The 20172-nt window shown below is 36.1% G+C and overlaps 1 protein-coding gene across 5 annotated transcripts in view; it reads left to right on the top strand.

Moving 5' to 3' along the window:
- Positions 1 to 19947, top strand: part of NCKAP1 (NCK associated protein 1) — a 62162-nt gene extending 42215 nt beyond the window's left edge. For 4 of the 5 annotated variants that reach the window (XM_087732387.1, XM_087732390.1, XM_087732388.1 and 1 more), the window contains 10 exons: positions 104 to 234; positions 635 to 732; positions 4581 to 4674; positions 5368 to 5450; positions 5925 to 6005; positions 9653 to 9746; positions 11393 to 11509; positions 15357 to 15466; positions 18192 to 18281; positions 18876 to 19947. In XM_087732387.1, the coding sequence (XP_087588513.1) occupies positions 104 to 234; positions 635 to 732; positions 4581 to 4674; positions 5368 to 5450; positions 5925 to 6005; positions 9653 to 9746; positions 11393 to 11509; positions 15357 to 15466; positions 18192 to 18281; positions 18876 to 18992 (1015 nt within the window). In that variant the 3' untranslated portion in view covers positions 18993 to 19947. Of the gene's footprint in view, positions 1 to 103; positions 235 to 634; positions 733 to 4580; positions 4675 to 5367; positions 5451 to 5924; positions 6006 to 7290; positions 7447 to 9652; positions 9747 to 11392; positions 11510 to 15356; positions 15467 to 18191; positions 18282 to 18875 lie in introns of all 5 variants that reach the window. The other variant, XM_087732391.1, reaches the window with a different exon arrangement.
- The last annotated feature ends 225 nt before the right edge of the window (positions 19948 to 20172 follow it).

Here is a 20172-nt window from a genome sequence, read left to right as displayed (position 1 = left end):
TCTATAGGCTTTGCTGTCCCTTGTCACACAAGTATACTTCATCTATATAGAGTATCTATGACCATGTGTCTTTTCATCTAAAACTTTTTCCGTTTCTGATAAGGTATTTGGAAACTTTACTACGGCAAGTCAGCAATGGTCACATAGCCTATTTTCCAGCCATGAAGGCATTTGTGAATTTGCCTACAGAAAATGAATTGACATTTAATGCTGAGGAGTACTCTGACATATCAGGTAAACTTTGATGTTTCTAGTGAATGTTTGTGAGGGATAGTTATGTGTGCCTGAGTGATTGGAATAACAGCAACTCATAGAATGTTCTATTATAGGCAGCATTTGTTAACTTTCAGTAGTATTCTAAGTACTTTTTATTCATGCTGCCTCTATGCCTTGAGAGAGTTCGCCTTTCCTATTTTTGGTCAAACAGAGTTGTTGCATTTAAGCTACAAGAGATAGGAGAATAGTGTGTTGGTGACTGCTGCTTCAGTTCTATTACAATACAAGTTCTCATATCTAAATTTCTATTTTGTGGTAACATATTTTTGCAATTAGAACATTATTGCTAGATATATGATGGGCATCAAATAACTGAAGAAGGAATCTTTGAAGTAAAACGGTTTGTTTTATTTCTCAGAAATGAGAGCCCTTTCTGAACTTCTGGGACCATATGGTATGAAGTTCCTAAGTGAAAGTCTGATGTGGCACATTTCTTCACAGGTTGCTGAGCTAAAGGTAACCTTGGGAAACTGGTGGGTGGGAAGGCAGGTTGTTTTCTGTTTAAGCTTTCTTTAGGATATTTAATAGCTATGCGTCTGCTTGCTATCTTTTTGAAATGACTGCATCAAACAGACTGTCAAAGCTGTGAATTTTACTCTTATTTTGTAGTACGTTTGCACATGTAGTATGTGTGTATCCCACATTCTTCAACAGCTGAATGGGCAGGACTTCATGCAGGCTCTGTTGATGTCTATGCTAGGTACCCTAAGTTAGGAGTCAAGTCTCTTTTTATTATCAATGGGAGAAATGTTTTTCAAGATCTCCAGGTGCTTGCAAAGCACTTATCCAAGTCTGTTGACTCTCAAAACTTAGCATGAAAATCTCAAATGTGTTTTAGTCATCTATAAGGACTTACTTTCCTCACCCTGTATGTTAGCCTCTATTGTTCAGTTTACATGGGTGGGAGACTTCAGGTCTTTTTTCTTTGTTTGTTTTCCTTGGTTTTAGACATATTCTTCTCCTTGGCTGAACAGTATCCATTTATTATAAATGTCTGTATTCTGATAAATCTGATACCTACAGCAACACAAACAGTAAAGTTGGTGCCATGAAAAAAGATGAAAATATGGGCATTTCAAGGAAGCTAGTTGCGTGTATATTCAGAATAACGAACAATGACGGGGAAGCTCTTGGTGCCTATGTAATTAACTCTTTCTGGAAAGAGTTTTTAACATTTAATAACGTGTACTACTTTCCCAGGATAGTCATGCTATTAAAATGCCACTAATTGGCATATATTTGTTTTTCATGTGACTTACTCTTTTCGTGTCACTTCCAAATTTAATTCCAAGTTGTTATTATATCTCATCATCTTCAATTTATTTAACTACTAATTACAATAAGGGTTTTTTTGTAACTATTCATGCATGCTGTGTTTTTAAAAATGCACATGAATACTTAAGAAATCTAAGGAACTTTAATTTTTTCCTTCAACAACAATTTATTATTATTAGCATACCAGGCCTTTAAAAGTGTATGTTTTTAATATATCCCATGTTACAATTTTGAAGATCTTGTTCTCCCTGTAAACATTGTGAATTTTGGCACTGCTGAGTTGCTAGGATGTATGATCACCTAAAAGATGTGAAGCCTTTTATTCAATGTCACAGCTTAAGGAGAGGGGCTGCTTGTGCTTTCCCAGCTACCGCAAGAGCATGCAGCAACCCTGTCCTGAGTGACCAGCCAGACAGGGTAGTTGATTACTTACGCCCATTTCAATTTTTGAGTTTTGGGATGAGACTTTCCGGGTGAGAATGGTGTGGTTTTAAGGTTAAATTGTGTAACTTCTGGCTATGCACAAAGTGACATCTGTCACATTTCAAGTAAAACGCAAAGCTGTCGGGCAGATGTTTGTTGGTCACTGTTGTCTTTGTCCACTTACTATGGAGTTGTCATACTTTCTCAAAATCAGCATGATTGATACTGTAGCTCTGTGTATTTTTTTAAAAAGCAATTTTAAATTGTCTCTGAGCTTTGTTGTTTTCTGATACTGCTAAGGGTAAGCAGAACATAATGTAGATGCACAGGCACATGACCACATATTTGGAGGGAAAAAATAAAGTAATAAAATGTTCATCTCTTTGGCTGAGATGCAGTTGGCTTAGCAAGAGAGCACTGAGAAACATCTGTGTTTGGGGGAAGGAAGCAACAAGAGGGATAGAATGGGGAATTTTTTAAGAATAGGGTTCAACATGCTTGCTTTTCTTCCCGCAGTGGGACCAGGTGTTGGTTTTATATCTGACGTTTAAGGCTGGGGTGAGGAGTGGAAGTTTGCCTCATTGAAGTAACTATTTGAACTGTATTCCAGCCTGTTCCTTTTAAATCTTAAACTAATGTGCTGGTTATTTTTTGTAAAGCTGAAAGCTTGACTCAGTAACAATGTGCGTGGGCTATTGCCTTCAATCTTGAGTTCTGGAGAGCTTTGAGGGATTTAAATTAAAATGTCACACATCTGCCAAGTTCTGATACATCGGTTGGTTTAAAATCGCCCTTCTTGATTTCAGTGCAAACCGGTCTTGCTTTGGCTTTCAGCGTAGAAGTAAATCTTGTGTGTCTATGTGCGTGCACATGTGCACACATTCTTGGAGGTGGTCAGTTTGCTACATCTTGTACAGCTTATTTCTTTCCTTGCTCCTCACTGAAAATAAGAATGAAAGTGAGAAGACTGAGTGGATTATGAATAGACTTGAGGTTATGGAAATAGCATGACCATGACACAATGTAGTTGAATCTGAGAGGCCTAAGCTGTTGGACCGATTTGCTTTGCACAGGCTACTTGACTGGGTGGGAGTAAATACAGGCCACTATTTATTTCATAGCAGCATTATAGTTTAAGTTGTGTTATTTTTTTCTCCTGTGGTCACAGGAATATTTACTCTGAAACTTAATTTCCCTGCTTGCTAGTTGCTATGTTTTGCCCTGTTTTCAGTGTGGGTTGAAGGAAAGTAAAATAAAACTATTAAAGCAGTAGGTTCCTGCAGGTACATCTCTTCTTAGATTTTATATGATATATCTTAAATTATGTTTCAGGCTTATAATGGCCTACATGTTTGATGAATAGTAGTTTTTCCTGCTCTCTCCTCATTGCTCCTTTTGTTTCTGCTGCCTAGTACATAAGGGGGATTGGAATGCACTCACTTGAAAAAGAAAACTATTAATAATCACTTTGGAAGACCACCCCCAATCCAGAATATCTTGTTTACTTCCTCCATCTTTCAGTTCTTTTCTACCTTGATATTAGTATACAAGTATATATTTGTTTAGTATACAAAGCACTAAATTAAGTCGCCTTTAAAAGAAGGGAAATGCTTTCTTCATTTAATGTTGGGAAGCACACAAGATATCTAAATTTTCTTAGCTGCTGGTTGTCCTCTACCTAAAGAGAGATAATCATACTTTCCATTTCTGAAACAGGGAACTTTGCATTCAAACTGCAAAAATATTTTTTGTAAGAATAAAGTACCTATTCCTTGCTTGAAGAGAGTTTAAAAATACTACTTGGCACAACGTAAGTTCCTCAGCTAGCAAGAAACCCTTTTTGGATCTGACATTTTATAGATGTGATTATGCAATCTCTGTAACTTAAATTTAAATCTGATACATATTTGGAGAATGATTTCAAGAAAGATATTACATTTACCCTAATGCTACAAGTTGCGTGTATGAGAGCTGTCACAAATTAGAAACAGACACACATTTTCTTTTCTTTTGGTCAAACTGACATGAAAAATATTGCACTTGAGTTTAACTGTTTCAGGCTGAGGTGTTGGGACTTGAATGAATATTTTTATTTCATATTATAATGGAAGAAAATGTCAAGTAAATGCACCAAGATTTAAGATTGACTCTTACGCTCTTCATTCCATTTTTCAATTTTACCAACATTAAATTTCTAATCCTTACAGCATAACTAGTGAAAGTAGCAACCCAAAAGAATGGATTACTTTGTGAATCTGCATTTTCATTGATAGATGTATTATTTTTCTTATAAAAAGCATGAGGAGCTGTTGTCTGGTTTTACTGAGTTTAGTTCCATTGTTTTAAGAAGTTGTACACATTGCTGAGTATAAAAATCATGTTCCTGGGGGTATCTAATCCTCTGCTTTTTGATTCAGAGCTTGCTTTTGTGTAGAGTAGTGCCTGATGATAATACTGATATTGTAGTCCCATTAAGAACACAGTGGGTACATCTGTGTTCCATGAGTTTAGTTGCGTCTCTGCCAGACTGAAATATCCTAAACCATGCATTTATCCTGTTAACATAGTGAAATCTATAGCTGACCTGAATCCTTGCTTCTTTTTAGAAACTTGTGGTGGAGAATGTTGAAGTTCTAACACAAATGAGGACCAGCTTTGACAAGCCAGACCAGATGGCAGCGCTCTTTAAAAGATTATCATGTGGGTAACTAGCAAGGTCCTACTAAAGATATAGAATTGTTTTTTATCTTTGTCTTTGTAAAGAAAATGAGAAAAATTAATTTCTCTGTATTAAGTATACAGAAGCAGCAATATGTATGTATGTGAGCTCATGTCAACTGATGCATCTTTTCAAAAGTTTCCAGTCTTCTCATGTACAGACCAAATGAGATTTCAGTGTTAATTAGTGCATAGGCACTATAGTAGTGATGAGCTTTGAGCATCTTTTCTCTTCAGGGATAACACATAGCTATAACAACTGGGTGTAGCCGTATAAAAGAAAACACAGGCTTTTTTGACATGCGTTTCTGATTTGATTCCATCACAGTGTAAGCTATTGCATTCTTTAGAAGGATTTTTACATGTAATTAACATAAGAAGTAATTATTTTTTAACAAAAATAATTATTATAAAGAGACATTTATGGCCTCAGGAAAACACAGAACTAGTGTTAGCATCCAATATTATCAGCTGCGTGTACTGAAAATCCCACTCTCAACTCAGCTATAAAAACCTGCTTAAGCACTGTTTATTTTGGCTCTTTTAAGCAATGCCATTGTTTCAGTACCTTGCGTTTTTCAGTATTTTGTTAAATGTTATCTTTCTCTTTTTTGAAGAATTGAGTTTGTAAACATCAACAGGTTCTTGTTCACTGTTGCTCTCGTTTCTCTTCAGCTGTTGACAGTGTTTTGAAGAGAATGACGATTATTGGTGTTATCTTGTCTTTTCGGTCGTTGGCACAGGAAGCACTTAGAGATGTAAGAAATAACTGAATATCTTCTGATGATTTTCATTTTATTTAATTTAATGGAATTATAAGGTATTTGAAGCTTCACTGTTTAGAAATGCTACCTCTTAAAAGGCTGGCATGTGGGTAAAATGGCAATATTAAGTCATAACTGAACTTTGAATTGCAAGCTGGGGGGGGAATCTACTTTCTGAGTACTGTTCAGAGAAATGTTACATTAAAACATACAGGTTTTACTTTGAGCATGCCTCTCAATGTTTTCTGTGTTTAGTATATTTTAAAAGCTTTCATTTCATTTTTTGCAAACAGCTTCATTTTTGAATTTATTAGGCTTTAATGGCTTAAATCTGCAAACAAATTCATATGCATAAAATAAAAACTCATTTTAAAAAATTAGTAAGTCCAGTAAAATTATGGTAATGTCTAACTGATCATTGACATGGGAAGTATTTTTTCTCATTTTGTATGTGTTTGTGTCTTTTAGGTCTTATCCTACCACATTCCTTTCCTTGTAAGTTCCATCGAGGACTTCAAAGATCACATTCCAAGAGAGACTGACATGAAGGTAATGTTTGGCCCAAAGGGTGATGGAGTCATTTTTGGAGCTTACTGAAAATATGTAGGGGGCAAGACTTTCATGCTTAGTGTGAAAAATCCAGAAACAAAAAACATCCTTTTTTTTTCCAAAGAGCTAAGCAGTTGTGCATCTGCAGCATCCTAATGTTCTAGGAAAAACAAACAAACAAACAACTGATAGGATAAGCACAAGTCTATCTGCCCGTGATCACATTTGAGAGCTTTCATGGAAAGAATTAAGAACAAAATTTGTCAAGTGTTAAAACATGACTAAGTGATAAAGGGAAGAATATTGAGCTGCTTCATAGTGTGAGCAGTATAACTGGTAAAACTAAATGTTTCAAAGACACAGTGTACATGATTGGAGCACTAATGCACGTAATAGCTACAAGTCTGATTTTGGCCTTAAATTGAAAATTCTTGTGAACCCACCAGCTGAAATGCTTGAAAAAAGTTAGCAGCTTAAATGAGGTGCCTTGCTTCTGAATAGTAGTATGTTTCTATCCAAAAACCCTTGTCAGTACATCACGTGGCTTCTGGGCGCATGTGCACAGCAGCTGCAGCCTAGATGGTTTTTTAATCTCATATTGCAGCTTGGAGCCTATGAAGGTTTGCAAGCTTCTTAATGGTATTGTGGCAATTTGATTTGCAGAAAATGTGTAGCAGGATATACATTGCACAACTCTTGATTCCGTTTTACGGAAACAATTTTTAGAAATCTGCTCTTGAGCAAAATATGGTTTTTGAGGGACGGAATATGTTGTTGTTCCTGAACTTGAAGTTTACATTTTGCCGTTTATTCTTGAGGAAAGAAACTTAAGTTCTGTTGTGTATAAAGATTCACTAAATGAAAAAAAAAAAAAAAAAAAAAACAAAAAACAAAACACCTTCTCCTTTTTAAAAGTACATTACAAGAACCTTTCAGAGTCCATTATGGTGGGCCTCATGAGTTCAGAAGACATCATTTAGCAGTCTGTCTGAAAATGAGTCAGAGGTTGCATGAAGAATATAAGTTACTCAGATTTCACGTGTGCTATTTCACTCCAAAATATAATCACGTGCTCTCTGAAACTCGCAATGCTGATAAACCAGCCATGAATGTTTGATGTCTCAGAAAACATGGAAATTCATACCACGATAGAGGATTTCTGTGAAAATGCTATGGAAAATTACCTTCAAGGATACTGGCTCATGATAAAAATTATATCAAAATGCTGCAAGTTGACTTTGTACGTCTCAAAAAGCCTTTCTGAAATTCTCACCTAGCATTACAGAGAAAATCATTGATCACCAAAGCATCATGTTCCATTATTGGACTTGAGGAAGCAGCATGCGGAAGAGATGAGAAGGGAAGTTCACTGCTTACTTTGCATGATCTTTTCAGAAAGCGTCTTACGGCCTCTGGTATCAAAGGGGTCCTGAAAAATATGGTAGGATGAAGGCTGCAACAGTAATGATTGGAGACAGTATTTTACCATTGATATTTTTAAGCTCATCTTAACAGATCATTTTAAACATCTCAGTGGATCTCTAAAGACATCACTGAACTCATTTGTGGCAGCAGATAGAAGAAAGCATAGTACTTGCTGCTTCTCTCCTGGAGTCACTGGAATAACTGGATGGCAAAAAAAGCCAGCTACTACTGCTAAATAAAACCATGCTGAGGACTGTTCTCTGGCACATGCCATGTAGCACCACCTAGTTGCCTCTGCTTCACGTAATATTTGGCTGTTGGCCTTCACTGGGCCTGCTGTAGTTCCGCTGTGATTCTTAAATATACCTATTCTGTGTGTGGTTTTTTTTCTAGTTCATAGTGTCTGAAATAAGGTCTAAGTGCTGTGGTACAGTCCACCATGCTGGTGTTTGCATGATACCAACTGTAGAGATGACGTTTTGTGGTGTGGCATGATGCCACGTAGGCTTGTTTGAGACTACATAGCTTGCCTGGATAATGTTGGAGGACTGTGCATGGAGGAGCCAAACCTGTGTAGTCTTGCCCATAGTGCCTACTGGGAACTCTGATGTGTGCTACACCGCAACTCTGCCAGAGCTTTGTCTTGAAAACAACTTGTTGGAAGGGCCAGAACTGAGCTACGAGCCTGCTAACAATTAAGCCCTGTGGACAATCTGCAGCTCCTTGGCTGAGCTTTCCCCTGGCCTTGTCACATGCAGCAGTGCAATTGTACGCAAGAAAGGCTTGTTTGGGAACAATAAGGCAGACTACTTTTTCCTAAATGAAGGCACGTCAGCAGACAGATCTTTACAAGGCTTTGTACAATGGGTTGGGACAATTGTCCAAGTGTGCTTATTCTAGGACATAATATCATAATAATTTCCTATGAACTGAATTTACCAAGCAAAGCATAAATAGCTTTAAAGCTGTTGATGAAATAAATAATTGTTATGAAATGTTATTTTTATTTTAGTATCCCTGAAACTTATGATTTGGGGTGACGGGCAAAATGGGGGTTTGTTCTCCTTTTATTTGGTTATTTTTTTAATATTAAATAATAAAATATTTTAATTTTAATATTAAATAATAAAAAAATTAAATTGTTGGGATGCGTATACAGGCTTTTAGAAGCAGGCTTGCATTTGTTCCACTGTTGCACCTTAACCAGTTTGTTGTGAACCAGCTCCCATCCAGATGCTCTGTAATTCTTCTAATGCAGGACTGTACTCAAGGTAATATCATATGTCCTGCTGACAGCATAGCACTGTGCAAGCAAAACTGTATGCTTTTCCTATCAAAACTTGCCCTTGGGTAGCCAAGCTGGAGCACACGAATAAGGATGATCTGTACAATATCCCCGACATGCAGCTGACCAACTATATGTGAGAATTTATGGGCAAAGTGTAAAACTTCTCAAATGTTAATGGCAATAAGACACATTTGCCGTAGTCCTTTGTATTTCATGTAAACCTGCTTCTGCAGGGGTGCATCTGAACTACAGCTTCAGATGCTTTGTCCAAAATGTAAACTGGGGAAAGAGAAGAACTGTGTTGAAAGTTTGTTAATGGCAATAAAAGATACAGCCTGGGACAGGCTGGAAAATGGAATACATTTAAAGATAGATGTTCTTAGTTCCTCCCAGTGTTAGGGCCACTTAGAGTCTAATTCTTGGCACTTGGAATCACTGGACACTGAATCTGTATCAAATTTGACTGTTGTAAGATTTCTGTCCTGCCTTACTCTAATACTTCACCAGATTGTGACTTTTGGCTTTTGTCTAAAAATGCTATATTTGCAGATGTTAGCTGATACTTTAGATCTGGTAGAGAAAATGTGTTAGTTTTCTTTTGAACAGTAAAGAAAAATGTAGAAACAGCTAATTGGAAGTCAGGATGTTTGCTTTGGAGGTAATGTAGAAAAGTAGACAAGCTTTGTTTGGCTTGACAGAAAGAAATTATAATCTAGCACACAAAGTACTGGCCCAGCTGTTCAACGTAGGTTAGAAACAAACAAAAATCTTGAGTCTCTTTATCTCGTTTTAGCCAAGTCTCTGAAATTCCTTAGTGCCTCAGACTCTAATATGCACATTTTAAACATGACGGCAAAACTGTGCTCCATCACGTTTACACAGAAAGCATTCAGTGTTGTCTTTTTTTTGTAATTATCTTTCTTCTGCTCCTCAGGTGGCAATGAATGTATATGAACTGTCATCAGCTGCTGGATTGCCTTGTGAGATTGATCCTGCCCTGGTTGTAGCACTGTCTTCCCAAAAATCAGGTAAGAAGTTACAACTTGAACAATACAAATGCAAAAAAGCAGAAGCGGGGGGGGGGGGGGAGGGGCAAAAAAAAAATAATGCACCCAGGCATGGAAGTGTCTAAATTGCTAGGAAGAGACTTTTATATCTTGGGTCCTTGGTGTTCCTTCGATGAACTTCATAAATGGCATAAGAACATGAATTACTTGTGCCTGCTGCCTACTGATGTATTAGCTTGAGAGTCTTTTCAACCACATACGAATTAACTTGTTGACCTAGAAAAGGATAACAAGTAGATGTCGAAGGAGTTTAATAGCTAATGGTGAAAGCTACTGTAATTTAAGGACAATGAAAATAGAACTCTCTTGTGAACAGCTACGGACATGATCAGTTCTGTTGTACAGATCTGTAACAAATCTGTGTCACGTAAGTAGGCATTAGGAGCTGAAATGCCAGCTGAATGCGCTTCATGAATTTCACAACATGGTGTTACCAGTATGTTACACAAGTGTTAACATGGAGCTTACAAGGGGAAACATGGTAAAATAAACATGGTAATGTTCTAACATGTATAGTGCTTCCTCTTACTTGCTTTTAAGCATCACTGTCTAAGCTTTTCAGTTTTGTTTACTCTGGCAGGTTTGAAGGCATGAATTAAGACTCTTAAGTGCTTTTTGACAGTCTTGAGCTTTTTTTCCATATCTTCCTTACTGAGCACTTTATTGCTTTTTTTTCCCCCTGTGTGTAATGGATAGTTAATGTTATAATCAGATCGTGAATATTTTAAATGCTACCCAAGTTGTTTTTTCTTGCTTTAATAGTAGTTATTTTGGGAGAGGAAAATACAGCTAATTCCAAGGGGCATTTTAATATTCAAATGTCAGTGTCAAGCACAATTTCTTTGTATACCTTAAAAAAAAAGTCTATTTGTTTTATATACATTATATGTATAATATAAGTTTAGGTCTGTCTCTGGAAGATAGCTAGTATCTGAAATGGCATATTAAATAGATTATTTTCATTTTGCTGCAGCTGTGAAATGTTTAAGCTGGGTGAACAAGACAGGGAATTTCTGTATGTTTTCATGATGGGTTAGGATCTTGTATTTTGATTCTTACCTTTGCAGTTTGAAGTATTTTGCTTTTCATAATTCAATTTGTACAGATATAAGTACTGTATTTCACCAACTGTTGACTTTTTTAAACTAATCTTACGCTAATATGGGGTGATGCTGCTGTTTTTGAAAACTCAAGGTTTTAGCATGAATTGAGGTGAGTGCACATCACCTTCTGCTTGTTTACCAAAGGGAGAGTGCAAGAGAAACTCTCCTCGCCTCAGAGCAATAACTGGATTTACACCATCATGTAAAAATACTATTCTGCTCAGCATATTAAAGTCTTAGTAACTAAATGGTTAGAAGTGATAGGGTGGCAGCAGCTTGCCTTCATTCTTGTAGATAACAAACTGGACGTTTTGAAGCTCTAACGTGTGTCTTTTGGCAAGACTGACATTACACTCCTCCTTTCACAACACGAACATCGAGTTTATTGTTGTTGGGTTTAAATTGCAGTTTGGTCCAACATTTTATATTCTAAACTACCTGCAGTTGAAAGGAAATATTTTAAGATTACTTCTTTTACTTAAAGAACTTTATTTTTGTTTTTAGAAAACATTAGTCCAGAAGAAGAATATAAAATTGCGTGCCTCCTCATGGTCTTCGTGGCAGTCTCCTTGCCGACTTTGGCTAGTAATGTGATGTCTCAGTATAGCCCCGCCATTGAAGGTAACGTAGAGTCAGCTAAATATTTGCTGGGAATGCTTTCTTCATAATAGTCCTGGTAGTTTCTTGAATACTTTTGCTTTAAATAGTTACTTACATTTTGTAGTGAACAAAATTTAAAAATCAGTTAGCCCTAATCTAGGAAGATTCTTCTGAAAGTTGCTTTAAAAAGCATGTACCTTAACTCTTATTTGAGATAACTTTCTATGAAAAATGAGTCTTCTATCTGAGATTTTAAAAGCAGTTCAGATACTGTAGGGGGCAATCTTGTCCTAATATGTGGAATTGCTAGAGCATACATTCTACATTAGTGTAAGACTTATTATGTAATAGTATAGATGTTTTAGTAATCTTTACATTGGCTTCGGGCCACTCATACAAGGTGTCTTTTCTATATTTAATATGCTGTTCATATTACTAAGCATAAAATTTTGAAAACAGAATCTGGAAGGTGTAAGCTGTGAACAGAATCCTATCTTACGCAGTAGTTCAACTTTCTTATTTAAAAAAATAAAAATCTTTGCCTCAAGGAAATTCTTTGCATGTAATCCACAAAAAAAAAAAAAAGTTCTCTTTCAGAGAAAAAAGTTGGGGGGTGGGGGGGGAGACTGACAGAACTGTTCCAACACATACAAAAGTCACCTTTCAGCTGTTCAAGCTATTTCCTTTGTTATGTGTAGCATGGCTTACATAAAAGATCATGTTTATTCTGTATCCATTTGCTGGGTACAGAGTGTTTTTTCTATTTTTCTTTTTTTAAAGTTGCATTATTTTCAATCCAGTCAAAATTTAACTCTCAAAGAATGTCTAAACTGACTTCTGAAAATTTAAAGTACCAGGAAAAGACCAAAAATTCTGAAAGCCTTCTGTATCACTTAAGGTGGTATGCAAATCACATTTTTTGAGAGACCTGAGATTGTTGTTTTAAATGGGGTTAATTAACGTTTTCTTCAGTTTTGAGAGATTAGGGATTTGTTAACTCTAGTTTCATTTTAAACATAGTGTAGCCTTTTACCAATTGTGAAAAAGTTGGATAAATCTCTGATGCAATGAGTAGAACTTGAACATTGATTTTAAAAGTTACAAATTTTAAAGTTAACAGTTTTTTCTGATGAATAGGGAGAACAACCTGTAACCCACAGAGTTGTTACATGTTATCTGTACTCTCATAGTATTTCTACTGCTTTTTGCGAGCTTTTTCAAAGTTACGATGGCTGAATGAAAATCTCGGACTATAGGCAAGAGCAGGGAATATCAAATGTGACTGGTGAGGGGCATGAGTAGAAACTTGCTTGTTAAAGGACAATCAGGTTGGTTCTCTTAACTCAGTCCAAATGAACTTGCTTATGTGTGTTTAAGACCACAGGTCTTAATTATTACTTGTTTATATTTTCGTAAAAGAAGCCCTCTGGAAGCACTTTCTGCTACCAGTTTCTCCTTCGAAAGCTTCTTACCTGTTGTAGAGTCTCAAAACTTACACTACTTGCCAAGGGGACGGTAGTAAAAGTTTCTAACGGTGATTATATTTTCACATTCACCCCTCTGCAAATTTATTTTGAAGAACGTGAGTCAGGCTAGCTAGAGGTTCTCCAGCAGGTTAGAGCTCGTGCAGGTTTGCCTTCCTCCATTCCCCTTTCTTCCAAGGACTCTCTTAGTCCTCAGGGTCTTAGCAGGCTGAAAAAAACCAGATAATTCTATCTTCTGCCTGTTTTATATCACGTAGCTTAAATATTCCAGTTTCTGTGATTTCATTTACGTTCAGTAACTCTTAACATGAAGTCAGACAAAGCCTGTTTCAAAGTGGGTTCTTAAAGTACAGTTAATAAGATCTCATAAAACTGTGACTGGAGAGAAGTTAAATCTAGAACTCAAATAAGCCCGTATTAGGAGTTGCTACTGATTTTATGAGATGTGGCCTCTGTATTAGTAATTCTTTACTGAGTGGGCTCTTTTTTTATTGAGAGAAAAAGTCTGGGAAAAGGAATATATAAAATATGTTCACTCTACAAAAATAACTGAACAAACAGAATAGACCTTGTCAGTCCTGCCTTCCTTGCATAATATTACTTTTTCCTGTGTTCTGCCCTCATTGTAGAACATCTGGCTTTAGACACTTAATATAGATGCTATTTCCAGAATGAGAACTTAATAAATGCTGCTTTTTATGAAGCAAATTCCCTGGACAAATCCTGAATTTATCCATCAAGTCACAGATCTGAAGGAGTTTCAGCTTTCTAATATGGCAAGACATACCTCCCAAACACAGACAGTTCTTGGACAGCTTTAGCAATGTCTGGGTTCTCTCTGCCTACTTCAAGATCAAGCCGGTTTCTTCCACTACCTCTAGATAAAGGCTCAGACTCTAACAGACACTTACTTTTGTTCCCAGTAAGAAATCTGAACTGCTAGTCAAATATCAGGCTAATTTGTTGTCTAAAGGCTAGAATAGAACACTAGTCTGCAAGAGACATAGCCTTTTCTAAATACTTGAAACCCGTCGCAGGTTGGAAGACAACAATTCATCAGCTGAATTCCCTTGCTGATGCTTTTTCTGCAGGCTCTGAGACATAAAAACGAAGGCACTTCAAAAAAAGCAAGCCACTTCAAAAATAAATATAAACTTAAATCAGCAGAATTAAGCAGAACAGATGTTCTTGACTGATGTTCAAGGAAAGTAGTGATCTGTTCTTTTTTTTGGACTAGCATATTCATGCAGTGATGTTTAATTAAAAAATAGGAGATGGAGTAGGAGGCTCTGGGGGCCTGCTGGTGGAGATCCACAGGGATCTTTGCTGGGACCTGCTAGTCATCATATTCATAGACCACCCAGAAGGAGAGTGAAGAGTGAGGTGAGAAAATGTTCATATCATGAAGTTACTGAGGACATTAGAGAAGTAAAGAGCTGCAGGTAGATATTATGACACTGAGTAAATTGTGCAATAAAATGACAGATAAAATTAATTGTCAGTAAGAACAGTAATATGCATGGGGAAAAAATTAATTTTCTGATGTGGAGTGATGCGGTCTAGCTGACCTTGCTATTCAGGCATGATCTTGGAGTTATGATAAATGACTGAGTGAAAAAAAGAGCTCAGTGCTCAGCAATGGTCAAAAAGAATTGGTAGGAATCAGTAGTATTTGCATGCTTGTATGCTTCTTAACTCCTTCGAAGACCCCGTCCTTTTCATATGCTAGCACTTCCCCAAGATATTTGCCCAGGTGTCTATTAATTTTGTTTTGAAGTGGTAGATTTGACTTAATTTGCCTAGAAGAGATGTCAGGCTTACTAAGGAGCGGTTCTGCTCTGTTTGAAAACTGGTGTCATTTAGTCAGCTTCCAGGCCTCTGAAGCCTGGGAGAATTTTAGGCAAGATGTTATGTACAGCAATTAGCAATTCAACAGTTTTGTTCTTGAGTTCCTGTAGATCTCTTGGGTGAATGCTGTCTGGGTATGATGAATTGTTCATTTACACAGAGGGGAGAAAAACAGCCAATTAGCTTGAAAAAAAATCCTGCTTGCACATGTCTTTTTTGCCTAGTCGAGTGGTAATACTCTCAAGTTTTGTAGAAGCCAAATAAACTTCCAATATGTTATTCTTCCTTATTTCTAAAAGCCACAGGGACCTTTGTCAGGTTGTTGTGGCTATTACAGCATTCAAAAGGGAGATCTGGACTTCTGGTGGCTTTCCTGATACCAAGTTCAGAGTACCAGTACTTCGCTCTTGTTGTTTATGATGCTGAAAGTTGATCTTTCATTGTGACAAGTCTGTTTACTCTTTGGTGATATTTTCCAGAGGATACTGTCATTTTCTAACATGATGCTGAGGTAATTTGTATATGTTTTTGTTTAGGGCATTGCAACAACATTCATTGCTTGGCCAAAGCTATCAACCAGATTGCTGCAGCTTTATTTACCATTCACAAGGGGAGCATTGAAGACCGTCTTAAAGAATTTTTGGCCGTATGTATAACTTCATTTCTAGAGCCAGCTCCTCTAAAAAGAGGGGAACTCTCACCCCCTAATGCCCCTCAATCCATCTTTATACATAGTCTAGCTTGCACAGTGCTGTTATTAAATTATCAATGTGTTTGTCATTGCAAGTGTTAGCTTTACAGTGGCAATCAGCCATGAGTAATCTTAATCACAAGGACATACTATAAAGATTTAGATTAGTATGGATGAGTATTGATTAACCAACATTTATTCCAATAGCAATATTGCTTCATAATGTTTGTGATGTTAGTTATTTTCCTGTAGTTACACGTTGCAGAGAAACGAAAGTTACTGTATAATACGATGTTGATTTTGATTAGGAGAAAATCAGGTGTGAAAAGGTTACTTTTTGAAGTCTAGCAATAGGTTAAAATTTGTATCTTAGCAAGAAAAATATCTATTGACTTCAGGAAGTGTTTTCAAATTCAGGTGGAAAATGCAATATTAATTTAAGATGCAGTGCAATTGATTTTCTATAAATCTGGTTTTGGTGCACAAGAGAGAAAAGCATACTGCTAATACAAGTTTATATGTAGATTGAATTTAGTAGGAGTCCTTTAGCAATAGCCAGCTGTGTGTGATGTTGGAAAGTAACAGTAGCAAATCAGTACAAGTGTCTCTCTTTTTCAGTATAATCTTTAGTATTTTAGCACATACCATCTCTTACATTGTGTGGCCCATGACTGGAAAAAGAAATGTGCGATGCATATAGAATCAAGATTCTGTCTAGCAGACTTTCTCCCATGATGTGTTGGACTCTTTAGTTCACTTTACTTTTTTGAAGAAGGTAACTCCACAGTGGCTTTCGAGTTGTGCCTTCTGACACGTCTGCCTTTCTTAAACACAGTGACTGTCTGATTGCAGTATGTTACAGGGATATTTGGGAAGAGGGATTTTTATGCTTCGGAGTAGGTTTTGAAGATCAAAGCTTTTGAGATCCTTAGTGATGCTTAGAAAAAAATCAAAAGCCCTTAGGTGGTGGTGATGCATTTTTTTTAATACATTTTGGTGTGCTGCCCAAGTAGAAATAGAATTTTTAAAGTGGCTCTTAATTAGCCGATACTTGAAGGGAAACTACAGGCTAAAACAGCAGCTTCACTTTAATTTTTAAAAATTACTACTGATTTTGAGTGAATCTTGGGGTTTTTTGGGGTTTTTTTGGGGTTTTTTTTTGCTGTTTGGCCTTGAAATATGAACAAATATTTCTTACCCCTTATTTTAGGTGCCTTGGACACTTACGGGGGTGGGATAATGGTAACTTTCTGTAACTAGAAGTCCACAGAAACAATTGTTCGTTTGTTTTTTGTTTTTTCCTCCCCCCCCCCCCCCCCCTTTTTTTTTTCCCCTTAAAAAGATCTTTCATTCCTGGAAGTTCATTGCATTTTGTAAAACAGAAAAAATCTTTGGCTTTGACCTTGTCTAATGCAACTGCTGGCTGTAAAAGATGAAAGAGAAATGGTTGTGTCAAGTTGCATACATTTGACAAGTGAAGGAAACCAGTATAGTTTCATGTGATAAAAACAGTTTTGGTATGAGGTTTGCATTTTTTCAGTGTTTACGAACTGGTTTCAGACCACTGCTTTTACTGCACAGACCATGACTTGATGGTTCAGATATTTTGATAATCTTTCTTTTCTAACACCTTTTATGTATCACATACTGTTAGTCTGAAAGAAAAACATTTCTCTCAAGAAGAAAATGTACTGCTGGGGATGACATCCTTTCCTGTCAAAGTTAATTAAATACGGAAAAAACTTACTAGGTTATTTAATACTGATGAGTATGTGCTAAGGTTATTTTGAAGTATGCGCATTCACTTTATATTACAAATTGATTAATGACAGAATTTGTTCAAGAGGAATCTTGATTTAGATTTTAAAGTTAACATTTTAAGTTAAAATCCATTTCTGGTAAACATGTGGTTTAGGCATATTGCCATTGCTTGGTGTGAGCGCAATGTATAATGATGATTATACATCTGAAAGTTGAAAAGTTTTTTCAAATTTCTGTAAGGCATGAAAACATGGCTTATCAATGCATCTGCAAATTAAGTATTTTACTGTATTCTGTTATCCTGAGCTTGTAAATTACAAGTTTCTAGGATATCTTTTACAACTAGTATTGTAGGATTGCTCATGGTCTGATAAAACATTCGTTTGCATTTAGGATGACATTTCTTCAATTAAAAATATAGTTTAGGAAGTAAAACTTAATTTGTCCTTCTATTGCAAAATGGGTATAACTTCAAACAATAAAAACTCCAATCACTTTAAATCTTACCAAAACGCAATAAGTTTTATTTGCGGTTTGGGAAGGACAGAGAAAATGACATCTTGATCCCGTGGAAGTTCTGTCATTAATTTCAGTAGACTTTATAATGGTCAACCAGTGATTACTACCAAAAGTTCTTTGCAATAAATTAATTCACTTTTTCTATTAAAATAGCACATATTGCTTATTAAACACTGCTAGAAATAAACCAAAATGGCTCACTGAGACTAAAGCCCAGTGATGGTTTGTATGTTCAGGATTACTTCACTTTCCTTTGTAGTTATTAGTACACCACAGCGTCTGTTGGCTAGGATATTGATTTCTCCAGAAAGGTGGTGTGTGTGTGTGTGTGTAGCAAAATAGCAGAAGTCAATCAATGCATTGTTTTATTTATTGCTTTGAAATACTCATTTTTATGTAGCTTGCATCATCTAGTCTACTGAAGATTGGCCAGGAGACGGACAAAACTACTACAAGGAACAGAGAATCTGTTTACCTACTACTAGACATGGTAAGCTTTTGTCTGTTTTATGGAATAGGCTCCCCAGTGAATCATTCAAGAAGGGGGTTTTGAGTGTCACCTTGTGTGTTGTAGCTCATCAACCAGCAGAAACAATTTATGTCATTCTTTCTGGCATTTTAATGTCGGAAGTTAATTTTTTTCATTCCCCCAACACACACACACACATATTTTTACCATAGTGCTTTGTTGCCTAGAGCATTGTATCACATTGTTCAGATCATTTTCATGGATCATTTAATACTTACTATATTAAAATGAAATTTCACATTAAAGAAGCACTGTTCAGAGTGTGTGGGGGAAAATCCTCCTCGATCAGAGGTTTTCTTTCAGTATTCTGTATCTTTTGGAAGTGGCAGGAGTCCTATATGACTATATATATAGGAAAGCTAAATGACTAGCATTGAGAAGTGGTGAGTTTGTAGCAATGAGTTTCTCCCCAACATTTAAATTTTGTATTATTTCTTTTTGCTATGAAATACGTGAGTGGTGTGGTGCAGACCGGAAGTATTTCTGTGAAATAGATTAGCAGCAGCAGGCAATAGAAGGTGTTCTGCAAAACCTTGTGTTTCTGGTATTTTTCAGATTGTGCAGGAGTCTCCATTCCTGACAATGGATCTCTTGGAGTCTTGTTTCCCTTATGTCTTGCTGAGAAATGCATACCATGCTGTCTACAAACAAAGTGTCACATCCTCTGCCTAAGTATCTACTTACTGGAGATAAGACATAGCACGCATCTATGTGCCCTCAGTTTTTTATCTGTAAACTGTGGAGCTATTTTACTTTATGGCCTGATGAACAGTTTTGTGGATTATAAACTTTTTCCATAAAGTTGTATTTCTGATCAGTGGTTTCTTAATATGGTTGTACTACAATATAAGCTTGGTTGATTTTAGGTTGCACATTCATGGAAAATCTTTTTTCTCATTTCTTCCCCTTTTTTTTTTTTTTTTACACTTTAGAGCATCGGTTATGTTTCAAAAATACTACTTCTGCTATATGTTTTTGATATTGATCATGCAGAACAAAAATTGCTTGTTTATTTCCCAGAAAAAAAAAATGTATTTAGTGATTATTTTAGATAGTGTAGCTTTCATCTGTGTGTAAATTATTTCATATAGGGAGAGTTATAATCTTGTACCTATTGTTCTTATTGAAAACAAATATTGGATGTGCATTTCTGTGAAGTAATTACAGCATTTCTAGTTTTATTTTGAAACATTCACCAATCTACGTACTATGACACTATCTAACATTAAAAATGTTATAGGACTGCTTATCCTTCAGACAGAGATCCTCTCCCGATACTCTTAAACAACAGCAAGTGGTGTTGTTTGTATAAAGCATAGTGGAAATTTTTTTTAAACTAACTTCTGTGGTGCCCTGTTGGCATTAACACTACCATTGTACCCTGCTGTATAATAAACATTCTTACACATTTATCACATGTTGATAAAATGTTAGCCCTTAACCACTTTTTATATGTTTTAAATTTTTGAAATTCAAGTGTACCTTCCATAACATACAATAAACACTAGACTGTATTATCTGTAGGTGAATTATTTTTAATATAAATGTTATCCTGGTATTTTAAGCTTAAACTGTGCTGTTGTGCATTGATTTACATCTCACAGTTCATTAAATATCAATCCTTAGAGCTTTTATGTGAAGACTTCTTTTAATCCTTCACCTTTTGGCTTCTGCGATAGTGAATCTTGTAAAAAGTTGGAAGAAGGAATTAAAAACAATGGAAAAAGTGTCAGTTTAGCGCCATTATCCTTTGAGTCTTAATTTTACATAATAAAGCGAGAAAAGCATTTATGTAGTACGTAGCAATGCCAGTTGTACCCATAGAAATAAGTTTATTGTTAAAGTATAAAAC

Source organism: Nipponia nippon, unplaced genomic scaffold, assembly GCF_047370975.1.
Source record: "Nipponia nippon isolate SJK-2023a ecotype South Korea unplaced genomic scaffold, ASM4737097v1 scaffold_5, whole genome shotgun sequence".
Classification (NCBI taxonomy): domain Eukaryota; kingdom Metazoa; phylum Chordata; class Aves; order Pelecaniformes; family Threskiornithidae; genus Nipponia; species Nipponia nippon.
The sequence above is the reverse complement of the archived record's forward strand: the minus strand, read 5'-3'. Positions and strand labels throughout refer to the sequence as shown.